This window comes from Megalobrama amblycephala, linkage group LG14 (assembly GCF_018812025.1).
Source record: "Megalobrama amblycephala isolate DHTTF-2021 linkage group LG14, ASM1881202v1, whole genome shotgun sequence".
Taxonomy (NCBI): Eukaryota; Metazoa; Chordata; class Actinopteri; order Cypriniformes; family Xenocyprididae; genus Megalobrama; species Megalobrama amblycephala.
In genome coordinates this window covers 16,439,414-16,453,451 of record NC_063057.1, presented here as the reverse complement: position 1 = coordinate 16,453,451, position 14,038 = coordinate 16,439,414, and the positions used below count along the sequence as shown (strand labels likewise).

At 36.3% G+C, this 14,038-nt stretch overlaps 1 protein-coding gene across 2 annotated transcripts in view; it reads left to right on the top strand.

The window, feature by feature from the left end:
- rap1b (RAP1B, member of RAS oncogene family) overlaps positions 1-14,038 on the top strand; it is a 70,730-nt gene that overhangs the window by 36,107 nt on the left and 20,585 nt on the right. For both annotated transcript variants that reach the window (XM_048157138.1, XM_048157139.1), the window contains one exon: positions 7,521-7,600. In XM_048157138.1, the coding sequence (XP_048013095.1) occupies positions 7,544-7,600 (57 nt within the window). In that variant the 5' untranslated portion in view covers positions 7,521-7,543. The remainder of the gene's footprint in view (positions 1-7,520; positions 7,601-14,038) is intronic.

Here is a 14,038-nt window from a genome sequence, read left to right as displayed (position 1 = left end):
TTTTTAAAGGGGAAGGATTAAAAAAACGAAATAACCGACATGGAAAAATTACGTCAGTTAGAGGTTCTGAATTTCGGTTTCGATTACTTTTCGATTAATCATCCAGCCCTATTGATAACCATATTAGCGTTCACATCAATGGATGATAATGTTCTGTTTATTGTACACGTGCACTGCAGTTTTGTCATCTGCTGCTTTAAATGTTTGAGCGGTTTAAAATCGAGTGGATTGTATGGAAGCTTGTTTCTGCCACGGAATAAAAAAAATAAAGGATAATTGCGACTTTTTATCTCACAATTCTGACTTTTTCCTCACAATTTTGAGTTTACATCTCGCAATTCTGACTTTTTTTTTCTCAGAATTGCATTATATAAAATGACAATTGCGAGTTTATAACTCACAATTCTGATGTTATAACTCGCAATTGTGAGTTTATCTTGCAATTCTGACTTTATAACTCACAATTCTGACTTTATAACTTACAATTGTGAGTTTATATCTCGCAAGTCTGATTTTTCACGCAATTCTGACTTTTTTTCTCAGAATTGCATTATATAAAGTGACAATTGCGAGTTTATAACTCACAATTCTGATGTTATAACTCGCGATTGTGAGTATATCGTGCAATTCTGACTTTATAACTCACAATTGTGAGTTTATATCTCGCAAGTCTGATTTTTCTCGCAATTCTGACTTTTTTTCTCAGAATTGCATTATATAAAGTCACAATTACGAGTTTATAACTCACAATTCTGATGTTATAACTCGCAATTGTGAGTATATCTTGCAATTCTGACTTTATAACTCACAATTCTGACTTTATAACTCACAATTGTGAGTTTATATCTCGCAAGTCTGATTTTTCTCGCAATTCTGACTTTTTCTCAGAATTGCATTATATAAAGTCACAATTGCAAGTTTATAACTCACAATTCTGATGTTATAACTCGCAATTGTGAGTATATCTTGCAATTCTGACTTTATAACTCACAATTCTGACTTTATAACTTACAATTGTGAGTTTATATCTCGCAAGTCTGATTTTTCTCGCAATTCTGACTTTTTTTCTCAGAATTGCATTATATAAAGTCACAATTACGAGTTTATAACTCACAATTCTGATGTTATAACTCGCAATTGTGAGTATATCTTGCAATTCTGACTTTATAACTCACAATTCTGACTTTATAACTCACAATTGTGAGTTTATATCTCGCAAGTCTGATTTTTCTCACAATTCTGACTTTTTTTCTCAGAATTGCATTATATAAAGTCACAATTGCAAGTTTATAACTCACAATTCTGATGTTATAACTCGCAATTGTGAGTATATCTTGCAATTCTGACTTTATAACTCACAATTCTGACTTTAGAACTTACAGTTGTGAGTTTATATCTTGCAAGTCTGATTTTTCTCGCAATTCTGACTTTTTTTCTCAGAATTGCATTATATAAAGTCACAATTACGAGTTTATAACTCACAATTCTGATGTTATAACTCGCAATTGTGAGTATATCTTGCAATTCTGACTTTATAACTCACAATTCTGACTTTATAACTCACAATTGTGAGTTTATATCTCGCAAGTCTGATTTTTCTCACAATTCTGACTTTTTTTCTCAGAATTGCATTATATAAAGTCACAATTGCAAGTTTATAACTCACAATTCTGATGTTATAACTCGCAATTGTGAGTATATCTTGCAATTCTGACTTTATAACTCACAATTCTGACTTTAGAACTTACAGTTGTGAGTTTATATCTCGCAAGTCTGATTTTTCTCGCAATTCTGACTTTTTCTCAGAATTGCATTATATAAAGTCACAATTGCAAGTTTATAACTCACAATTCTGATGTTATAACTCGCAATTGTGAGTATATCTTGCAATTCTGACTTTATAACTCATAATTCTGACTTTATAACTTACAATTGTGAGTTTATATCTCGCAAGTCTGATTTTTCTCGCAATTCTGACTTTTTTTCTCAGAATTGCATTATATAAAGTGACAATTGCGAGTTTATAACTCACAATTCTGATGTTATAACTCGCGATTGTGAGTATATCGTGCAATTCTGACTTTATAACTCACAATTGTGAGTTTATATCTCGCAAGTCTGATTTTTCTCGCAATTCTGACTTTTTTTCTCAGAATTGCATTATATAAAGTCACAATTACGAGTTTATAACTCACAATTCTGATGTTATAACTCGCAATTGTGAGTATATCTTGCAATTCTGACTTTATAACTCACAATTCTGACTTTATAACTCACAATTGTGAGTTTATATCTTGCAAGTCTGATTTTTCTCACAATTCTGACTTTTTTTCTCAGAATTGCATTATATAAAGTCACAATTGCAAGTTTATAACTCACAATTCTGATGTTATAACTCGCAATTGTGAGTATATCTTGCAATTCTGACTTTATAACTCACAATTGTGAGTTTATATCTCGCAAGTCTGATTTTTCTCGCAATTCTGACTTTTTTTTCTCAGAATTACATTATATAAAGTCACAATTACGAGTTTATAACTCACAATTCTGATGTTATAACTCGCAATTGTGAGTATATCTTGCAATTCTGACTTTATAACTCACTATTGTGAGTTTATATCTCGCAAGTCTGATTTTTCTCACAATTCTGACTTTTTTTCTCAGAATTGCATTATATAAAGTCACAATTACGAGTTTATAACTCACAATTCTGATGTTATAACTCACAATTGTGAGTATATCTTGCAATTCTGACTTTATAACTCACAATTCTGACTTTATAACTTACAATTGTGAGTTTATATCTCGCAAGTCTGATTTTTCTCGCAATTCTGACTTTTTTTCTCAGAATTGCATTATATAAAGTGACAATTGCGAGTTTATAACTCACAATTCTGATGTTATAACTCGCAATTGTGAGTATATCTTGCAATTCTGACTTTATAACTCACAATTCTGACTTTAGAACTTACAGTTGTGAGTTTATATCTCGCAAGTCTGATTTTTCTCGCAATTCTGACTTTTTCTCAGAATTGCATTATATAAAGTCACAATTGCAAGTTTATAACTCACAATTCTGATGTTATAACTCGCAATTGTGAGTATATCTTGCAATTCTGACTTTATAACTCATAATTCTGACTTTATAACTTACAATTGTGAGTTTATATCTCGCAAGTCTGATTTTTCTCGCAATTCTGACTTTTTTTCTCAGAATTGCATTATATAAAGTGACAATTGCGAGTTTATAACTCACAATTCTGATGTTATAACTCGCGATTGTGAGTATATCGTGCAATTCTGACTTTATAACTCACAATTGTGAGTTTATATCTCGCAAGTCTGATTTTTCTCGCAATTCTGACTTTTTTTCTCAGAATTGCATTATATAAAGTCACAATTACGAGTTTATAACTCACAATTCTGATGTTATAACTCGCAATTGTGAGTATATCTTGCAATTCTGACTTTATAACTCACAATTCTGACTTTATAACTCACAATTGTGAGTTTATATCTTGCAAGTCTGATTTTTCTCACAATTCTGACTTTTTTTCTCAGAATTGCATTATATAAAGTCACAATTGCAAGTTTATAACTCACAATTCTGATGTTATAACTCGCAATTGTGAGTATATCTTGCAATTCTGACTTTATAACTCACAATTGTGAGTTTATATCTCGCAAGTCTGATTTTTCTCGCAATTCTGACTTTTTTTTCTCAGAATTACATTATATAAAGTCACAATTACGAGTTTATAACTCACAATTCTGATGTTATAACTCGCAATTGTGAGTATATCTTGCAATTCTGACTTTATAACTCACTATTGTGAGTTTATATCTCGCAAGTCTGATTTTTCTCACAATTCTGACTTTTTTTCTCAGAATTGCATTATATAAAGTCACAATTACGAGTTTATAACTCACAATTCTGATGTTATAACTCACAATTGTGAGTATATCTTGCAATTCTGACTTTATAACTCACAATTCTGACTTTATAACTTACAATTGTGAGTTTATATCTCGCAAGTCTGATTTTTCTCGCAATTCTGACTTTTTTTCTCAGAATTGCATTATATAAAGTGACAATTGCGAGTTTATAACTCACAATTCTGATGTTATAACTCGCAATTGTGAGTATATCTTGCAATTCTGACTTTATAACTCACAATTGTGAGTTTATATCTCGCAAGTCTGATTTTTCTCGCAATTCTGACTTTTTTTCTCAGAATTGCGAGTTTATAACTCACAATTGTTAGTATATCTCACAATTCTGACTTTATAATGCACAATTATAGCACGCAATTCTGAAGTGTCAAAAAGTCAGAATTGCGAGATGGAAACTCGCAATTGCGAGAAAAAATGTCAGAATTGTGAGATGATAAAATCACAATTAGCCTAGGTTTTTTTTTTTTTTTTTTTTTTTTTTTTCATTCAGTGGCCGAAACAATTCTGATTGACTGTCAGTATTTTTAACTTTCATCAGCTGGAAAAGGTCGTTCTGAAAGTGATTCAAAGGATATCGTTCCTCTGTATCATTGTAGAATGTTTATTGAAACTTTATAGTTAGCGTTAGTCCTTGGTGTGAACAGGCCTTTACTCTCTTTCATGTCGTTCCAAATTCATATTATTTTCTTCTGCAGACCACAAAATAAATTGAATTCAGTACAATGTCAGTACATTGTGACTCAGTTTAACACTTAATAAAGCACCCAAGAGTGTCCCGGAAAAGGTCCACATGGCTCGCTGATAAATTTAAAAAAAAAATTCTGCTCTGTTTTGGTAAAACACAACACAACATTTAAGCAATTTTACAGTAAAATCATGGTGGCCAATAATAAGTGGCCAGTAAAAAATAATGGCAGATTACCGCCACCTACTGGACTGGAGCGTGGAAGGTTAGATGGAACGTTGAACGTTTTTTTTATCGCCTGGCAAATGATAAAAGCGACCAAAAATTATGTAAACTTGCACTAAAGGATCTTTTTCCTTCAAACCTCTTGTTTAATATCGAAGAATACCAGCTGCACGAAAGCTATCTTGGATCAAAAAAAAAATATTGTGGGTTTATAATGAAACTTTTTACGTCTGCAGACACACACATTCAATCCCTTACACCTATTACCCATCCAGAATGCCCCTGAATGCTGCAATAAAGATGATTTCACAGCGATGTCTCATTCCCACAAACCCAGATTCCCCTGCTTCTGTGATGTAAGCCTGTAAATCCCTGGTGCCTCAGAGCTTCATTGACAACCAAAAGCATATGTGGAACGCATATGTGAAGATCTAATCAAACCTTTCCCTTACGAAATGTGTATTTCTGTTCCAAATACACTAATTCACTCTGTTGTCAAGATCTATATAGATGCAGTCAGTTTGACCCCAACAAACGCTGTTGTTCTTACCACTTCTGGGCTTTGTTGATTTTATTTCAGCTACCAACTTGTGAACCATATGGGAAGAATTAGGTCTTCAGAGGTTACATTTCCCTTTATATTTGCATTTCCATATCTGTGCTGAATACTGACGCATACAACGATACATCAGTTTAAAAGATGTTTTCCATTTAAACACCACATTCCCATATTGATAGAGCATCTTATTCTGTCAGCCTCACATTTCCCACTCATTTTATGTTTTCCACACAATTCTTCTCCCTCCTGCTCCGTCTCCCATTCCCTCTGTACTTTGCCAATGTAAATGGAAAGCAGAGCATTAGATGACAGCGGAGGATTTGTTCTTCAGCACGAGCTGCTGGCACTGATCTTTTGCTGAGAGGGGAGTGCAGTGGGCTGGGGCAGTTCTCCGTCTCAGATACTCTAGTGTCTATTGCATTAGATGTAAGTGGTAATCTCTTCTATCTGAGCGTGGTCTCACAGTCAGTCTGGCTCCAGATTCAGCAGTCATGCCCACTAAATCCCAGCGTGTTGGACCTGATATGGGCCTCCTGTTTTCCCCTGTAAACTCATTCCACTCTTAGTCTGCTCTGTGGTCTCAAGCTTGGGTGGAATGAGGGAAATTGTTTGTATTATACATTTATGGTTCAAGTATGTGAACTGATGATGGGGTCACAATGGTTGACTAGTCATCCGACAACTGATGATACATGAGGATCAATCCCTCCGATACAGCATCTCTATCGCAAGCATTTATACTTATTAAATGTATCATTGAGACAAGCATGTTACTGACAGGATCAAAAACAGATAGCCAGATGGAGTTTGAAATACGCTTGTCCAGTGGGTCCATTTTTTTCCACACAGTACCGCTGCTACAGCCATACACATTCAGGCATACATGTTTGACTGCTGCCATGTTTCACATTGTTTTTGAGTACCTCACCTTTTGCTAATGTGTCCATGAACCATGCATTTTATTCCTGATCAGTTGTGTTGAACTGTTTTTGGGCATATGAGTAAATGCCCCCTAAGAAATGAGTCCAGCTGGGTCAGGTGAACCCAAAAACACAAGCTTTTTTGTGCCTTGTTGGATTCTGAAATGTATCAAACTCAATTGATAATGTAATTGAAGTATGTGTTGCACTCTCAAGGTTGCCACAAGTGACGCTATAGCGAAATTGCAAAAATAAGGAAACAAATTTTCTAAACAATCTGCCATTGGTTGGCCACATGTAGCTCAAAATGATGCGATTGGTTGCTCCAATGTTGCTATGTCTAGCTAGTCAGAATCTTCAAAAAAGCTATGTTTTGATAGTGCCATAGTCTTTACACTTTTGGGGGAAATCAACCAGCGGATTGTTGCATTGACCACGCATTCATAACCGCTTTTACGTAAAGTGTTTTTCTGACCCAAGCCACTGCACATTCGTATACAATGTCTGTAAGTAATTTTATTACATGAAGTGTTGCATGAGATAGTTGAGGAGTGAGAGAGACAGAAAGACCCAAGAGACAGGGTGTGGAGCAGTTCACATCTGTCTATGTGTGTGTGAATGATGTGTGTAATTTATCTGAGATCTGTGTCAACCCCACCACACCGCTCTTGTTCCACTCTCTTCCTGCAAAGAAGGAAATGGTATGAATGCACAATTTTGCGACCTCAAACCAAACACCTTCATGGGCAGCGCTCTCTTGCGTGTCAGATGATTGACAATCTTTTTGAGGTGTTATAAATGCAAAAACTGAAGTTGACGCATAATAATTGTGATGTCAAAGGAAACTTTACATAATAGTCTTAATTAATGAGTGGGCAGGAGTCTTGAGGGTGCAGTTCAGATTAGATACTTGGCTTTATTGCAATTTCACGCTGGAGGACTTCTGATAGCTCTGAACTTGTGGGCCGACTACAGGTCTGAATACTTTGTTGCTTGATTGACTACGGCTCTCAGCTTCGGGTTATCCATTGAAGTCATTTTTTCATGAACTTTTTGTGTTAAAAAGTTTTTAAAAGAAAGTCAACTGAATAAGCTTTGAGTAACTTGGGTACTTTCTCAAATTCTCATTGACGAAATGGATAGTTACCATCTTTTTTTTGTCTTGTTTCTTTCTCAGGTAGTTAACGGACACACTGCACAATGCGTGAATACAAATTAGTAGTCCTTGGATCAGGAGGTGTCGGCAAGTCTGCGCTGGTAAGTGGAGCACCAACCTTTTCTGCTTCCTTCCTTTATCTCTCTTTTCATGCTCTTTCCTTCAGTACATAAAACAACAGTTTTGATGTTCGTTTATCTTTCGTAAGCATCTCACAACCTGGTTCTAGTCTAAACCATAAAAATAAGTGGTTCATGTTTAGGTTATTTTTTGACACACCAAATCAACAAGGATCGGTCTAGGGGTGTCACAATATACTGATATAGTAAATAATACAGTGCCAGTATCTTGCTGACACTCCAACAAAGTAGTAGGCGGTACTGCAAGTTAACGCTGGTTGCTACTTGTCATAAAATGGAAATGATGCAATGTGTAGCTACCACTACCACATAAAATCATGTCAGTGAAGATGATGAGTAAAAGCAAGGCACTCTGTCACTCAAAAAGTTTGCTCACCAGTGTTAGACTTTTTTTGGATTCCATAAAAAAGATGCCCAGTTAGACTCCTTGGGCCGTATATTTGAATAAGGCAACATTTGTATTTTAAAACTTTTATTTTAATATGGCAACATGATACCTCATTCTACAATATTTCTATGATTAAATGGCTGACAGAGACTCCTCCCCCATCAGCCAATCACTGCGGGCATAGTTAGTAAGCATGTTGACATCATCCATAGCAACGAGGTCAACCCCGTCCTTACTCTTAGCTTAAGACTTCTCTTTATTCCTTAAAGGGTCTGCAGAAAGTGCAGATCAAAAGTACGTTCTTTTTGTATGCTTTTGTATTGGTTATGGTTACAAACTCTCTCTCCACCTCCTTAAACTCGTATTTTGTGATTCATTGGCCTAAAAAGTAAAAACACAGACAGACACGCATTAAAAAAAAAGATAATTAAAGATTAATTTGTTATTAGATATTGAGATAATGTCGTTATTGTGAAATCTTTTAGGCAAGATAATCGTTTATTGAAAATCTGATGTTCTTACAGCCCTAATTCAGTCTTATATCATTGTATTTGTCATTGGTTGAGACGTTCAAAGAATAGTTTACCCAAAAATGACAGTTCTGTGATTGTTAATTCACTCCCATGTCATTCCAAACTTTCATGGTATGGACAAAAACTGTTCTTCAAAATATCTTTCTTTATTCTGTTTGGAATGACATGAGAACGACTTACGATATCCCTTGAATCCTTATGAATTTACCTTGCCTTTTCTGGCTTCTCTATTTTACGAACCTCCCTCACCATATATAACAAATGACATCCTATATTGGGGAAAAAACATATATCGTCTAACTGTAAATGAATTAGTTTCACCGTCTAAAAGAGCTGCTGTTCTGTTCTGTCCAGCTGTATAGCGTCCCTAGAGAACATCTGTCTCCAATCAGGTCGGTAAAGGTTGTGAGAACTAAACTGGCCTCTGGTTGGTTGCGATGGCATTTCTGAGCCACTCAAACATCCCATAGCTGAGTCACGGAAACAGCGAAAGGACTGTGCCTCAGTCCATTGGCATTTTCTATTCAGTCAGCATAATATATGTCAGAATAGCATTGTGAAACCACAAATAGTTCTGCAGCTCTTCTTCAGAAATTCAGTGGGTCAGAACGACAAAACCCAGTGGAAAATTTCTGCTGCATGCTAGCTGAGAATATTAGCTTTAAATTTCCACATTTACCCTGGCGTTTAAAAACAGAGCACGTTTCCTCATGAATTATCTCTTATCATCGAGGTCACCATTTGCTTCATTAGTTCGTTAGTATGCTAGTACTCCGCATGTAATACCGAACGTCCCGCTGACACCACTTTGACCTAGTTTGTTCCATCTCAGTGAACTTAAATGGCTCACCCATTGGAGAGCAGCCACAATGGCCCGACCCACTCACCTCGGGGCCCAACAAAGAGCCCATTGCCTGTATGTGTGCCACAGGGTGTGAGAACCATCCACCTCCATCCTCCTCCCTCTCGGCGCAGACCTCTTACCGCGTAAAGCACATAGACTTTTATTGTCCATTAACTCTAATTGGAGCACTATGGATGGGTCTGGATGAAATGGCCATGCAGAGTTAATCGTGTTGTAAATGCATCCACATTAAGCTCCTGTCCTGCTCCATGCAGACAGCGGGAAAAAGACAGGTCTGTAAAATCAGATCATTACTATGTGGGGTCAGCCTGGTGTCCTGTAATGGAGCTATATAGACTGCAACAATGGACGTCCGCTTTATAAGTGCTCCCGCAAATCTGCGAGAAAAACAAAAACAGGACTTACCGAAATGAATTAACTACTTTTCCTGTAAAGAATGGTACATTTAATGTATTCAAAACTCTACTGTAGCAACACATTGCTCCATTTGTTTGAGTTTTTTCGACCAGCCATACACATTAACACTGGCTCAACCAATGCTGTGATTTTGGGTGGCATTTCCTGTTTGGGCCAACCAATGGCAATTATATACGTTATGGTCAAAGACATGTTGTGACATGTTCTTTTTTCTATTTTCTATTAAGTTATTCAGTAATGCATAAAATTGCAATTATACATATAATGACTCAAATACACCCCTTCTATGATCAACTTTTTTAACATTTTTAACTCATTTTTATTTTAAATTTTTAATTATGGAAGTATAAAATTGTTATATGAACAACTTTTGTGAAATGTTTGATTTTTTTTTTTTTTTTTTTTAATCATTTTTTTCAAAACTACACAGTTATGTTCAAGTCAACAATATTTATTAAAAAAAATTAGAACTTATTTTTCTATTTTAATATATTTTAAAATGTAATTTATTCCTGTGATGGCAAAGCTTAATTTCCAGCATCACTGCTTCTGTCTTCAGTGTCACATGATCCTTCAGAAATAATTCTAATATGCTGATGAACATTTGTTATTATTGTCAATGTTGAAAACAGTTGTGCTGCTTAATATCTTTGTGGAAAACCATGATACATTTTTTTTATCAGGATTCTTTAATGAATAGATCATTCTAAATAAATCTTTTACATTATAAATGTCTGTAATGTCACTTTTGATCAATTTAATGCATCCTTGCTGATTAAATGTATACATTTCTTCAAAAAATTCTTCTTCATTGATCCTTTACTTTTAAAAAAAACCTCAGAGTTCATGTTCATCTTGAAAAGTTATACATTATCACTACAAATGTATCAATGTACTGAAACTGCACAGCCTATAGTTAATGTAGCTTACACAGTTAAAGAGCAGTGGGGAGTAAACCACACTGTGGCCAGGCGTTAGATATATGGTAAGCAATAGTGTCTACATGTATGACCTAATGGCATGGATTCCTCTTTGGTCACCATGAGCGATTTCTGTGGTCTGGTTCAAAGGTTACTCATGTGTTTGTGTGTTTATGCTAGTACTGCACCCTTGACTACAGCAACTAAAACAAAAACGAGTCAGGGCTGTTGTATCACCAGGCAACGCCCTGTTTGTCTGTCCATCAGTTGAGTTGAGGTAGTCCAGGGGAGTGCAGAGAGTCGACAGGAGCAACAGGGTCAGCTTGTGCTGTAATGATGGATTGCCATAGCTAACACAGAGAGCCCATCTGCCTGCAGGCAGGAGCGGATCCACTCAGATGGGCATTGTGCCGACTTCTGTGAGACCGCACATGCTAATGTGTTGTTGCTCATCGATAGCCTAAAAACAAAAAGGCACCTTTCACCTTCCGCCATAGCTCTCGAATCTCATTCGCATTTCTGCATATTCAAACTTTTATTCAGCAAGGATGCATTAAATTGTTCGAAATTGATAGTAAAGACATTTACAATGAACTTTATATTAAGAGTTTTCTTAAAAATATTAAGCAGCACAACTGTTTTCAATATTGGTAATAATAAGAAATGTTTCTTGAGTGGCAAATCAGCATATTAGGATGATTTCATAGATTATGGATTCAGCAAAAGTGCCTTTTAAGACAAGTCATTTCACTCAGCCGCCATTTTTGAAACGCCTCTCAGGCATGCAAGTGCAGCTCCTATCTCTTTGAATGGGGAAACACCAAATTCTCCAAAGCTGTTCGCCAAGCTTTCGATTAAATTTCATGTTTGAAATCACCAATGAAATCTGACAACTGTCTCATAAATTTTGTTTCTATATGCTCGAATCATGACAAAAAAAACTGTATTTTCAGACTGGATCAAGCTAATGCGCAGTCTGAGTGTGTGTCTCTTACCCGATGACTTTACCAACCGGCGATTGGCTCTTATTTAGAAGGCGGGACTTATTCCGCCATATTGCGCGTTGCACTTGCTCCCATTCAAAACAATACGAGTGATGCGTCTTGTCACTAGTTTCTAGTTTTTACATACTTTTTAATCAAATAAATGAGCAAAAATGACTTCAAAAACATGAAAAAAAAATCTTACTGATCCCAAACTTTTGAATTTTAGTGTGTCAATTAAATATTTTTAATGCAATAAGTTGTTTTGGAATGATTTATTGTATAAATAAATAAATTTGAAATAAATTGATTCAACATTTATACATTTGACATCACATATACACATAATAGTGGGTAGAAAGTAACTTAAAACAATGCAAATATTTCCATATAAAATATATTTTCATAATTTGTCAGGACATTAGCACAATAACAATGTAAAAGGTGATTTTTCTTTTTCTTTTAAAGTCCCCCTGAAATCAAAATTTAAATTGTTTAGCTTTTAGTATGAATATGTTAGCCTTAAGGTTATGAATAAGCTGGTTTGTTCCAAAACAATGAGAAAATTCACATTTAGGAGATATAAGCATTTAAAACTTAGTCTCTCACTTCCACTGAAATGGATCACAGATTTTCATGACATCACACTTCAGCTTCTCGTCAAATCTTCGGTCCAATCAAATGCTCTTTAGAACCTGAAGTCCCGCCCCCTCCTGCATTATAAACAGACGCTAAATCTGAAATTGGTCATCTGTTCACACATTTACTAGTTTCTATATGGTGAATGGCACATAGTGCACTTCATAGAGGATAGGGAACGATTCAGACAGTGTAAATATGCTTTCCTTTGACACGAATGAAGTCTTCGCATTAGTGTCACGTGAACCGCCGCAGTGCGAGCAAAGTCTGCACTGGTCCAGAGACACGAGAGCACAGAGAGGATCATACGCGTGAGTCGGCACAGACCACAAAACGTTCGGACACATTTGAATTCTACAAACAATGCTCTATTTTAAAGCAATATGGAGGAGAAACGGTTAGAGATTGAGGAAAATTGGGTTTTTCGAGCTCAACGGCTCTGGCCAAGCTGTGATCTAGGTGAAACGCCTAGGCTAGGCTATTTTGAAGAAAGGGGAGAAGCTTATAGATATAGCCAACCCTGTTTCATTGGAAATTACGTCAACACAGTGAATAAAGCTGCGTGTTCCAAGGCACTTCAGTGGGCCTTTAATAACTATTTTTAATTGAATTATATTTATTAAACAACATACTGTCTTCAAAGTATCATACACAATACTTTTTCTTGCACATTTTATACATAAACAATGTATCAAAAAGTTTTTTTGTTGAACGATTTCTTTAAGGGTCTTGATCAGCAACTAACAGTTATTTTCTTTGTGAGATAATAAATTTCCCTGTGCTTTTTCAACACCCAAATGAATAATATAATGCAATAACAAACCCCTTCTGTTTCTTAATTGTAACAATATAATAAGAGCTGTTTTAATATAAGCATGACCTTTACTAATCCTTTGATACCCATCATCTCCACAATATTTGTTGCTTTTTCACTTGAAGTGGCTGCTGAGATATCAGCATGCTGAGCGTGCCTGTGTGCATTTGATCTAATCGCTGCAAGCAGAGCAATGCGCACACACACACACGCACACACACACACACTCATCTCGTTCACACATCCTCACTGCTTTTTGTTGGAACATTGTAATCAGTGGCTTCCATTGAATTTACATGCCTTGTTTCCACATCTCTCTCCCCATATATGGAATTTTTTAGCCCACTGTGTGTGGTGTGTGTGTGTGTGTGTGTGTGTGTGTGTGTGTGTGTGTGTGTGTGTGTGTGTGTGTGTGTGTGTGTGTGTGTGTGTGTGTGTGTGCTTGCAGCAGGCCGTAGTTCAGAGCTACTGTAAGAAACGGAGCCAGAAAGTGTGTGTGTGCATTAGAGAGGCACTAGTGTCAACCAGCCAGAGAGAATGAGGAACAGAGCTGCGGGATAAAAGACTTAAGAGCATATGTGCCAGCTGACTCTCATGCACATGGTCTGGTCTGTCTGGAGCACATCAGTTAAACTCCGCTGCATCAGCACACATCACCTCTCCGGGGCCACTCACAAACCTCGGGCATCCTCACTGCTGACTTTATGCCCTAACCCTCCCTTCCGAAAAAAAGGCACACTTGCACAATGTCCCCCCGCAGGTGCTCTGCGGCCCAGCAACAGCCTTGAGGTGCATGGGGCTGATGAAGTGTGAGGAAGACAGAGAAGGAGCTTCGACGGC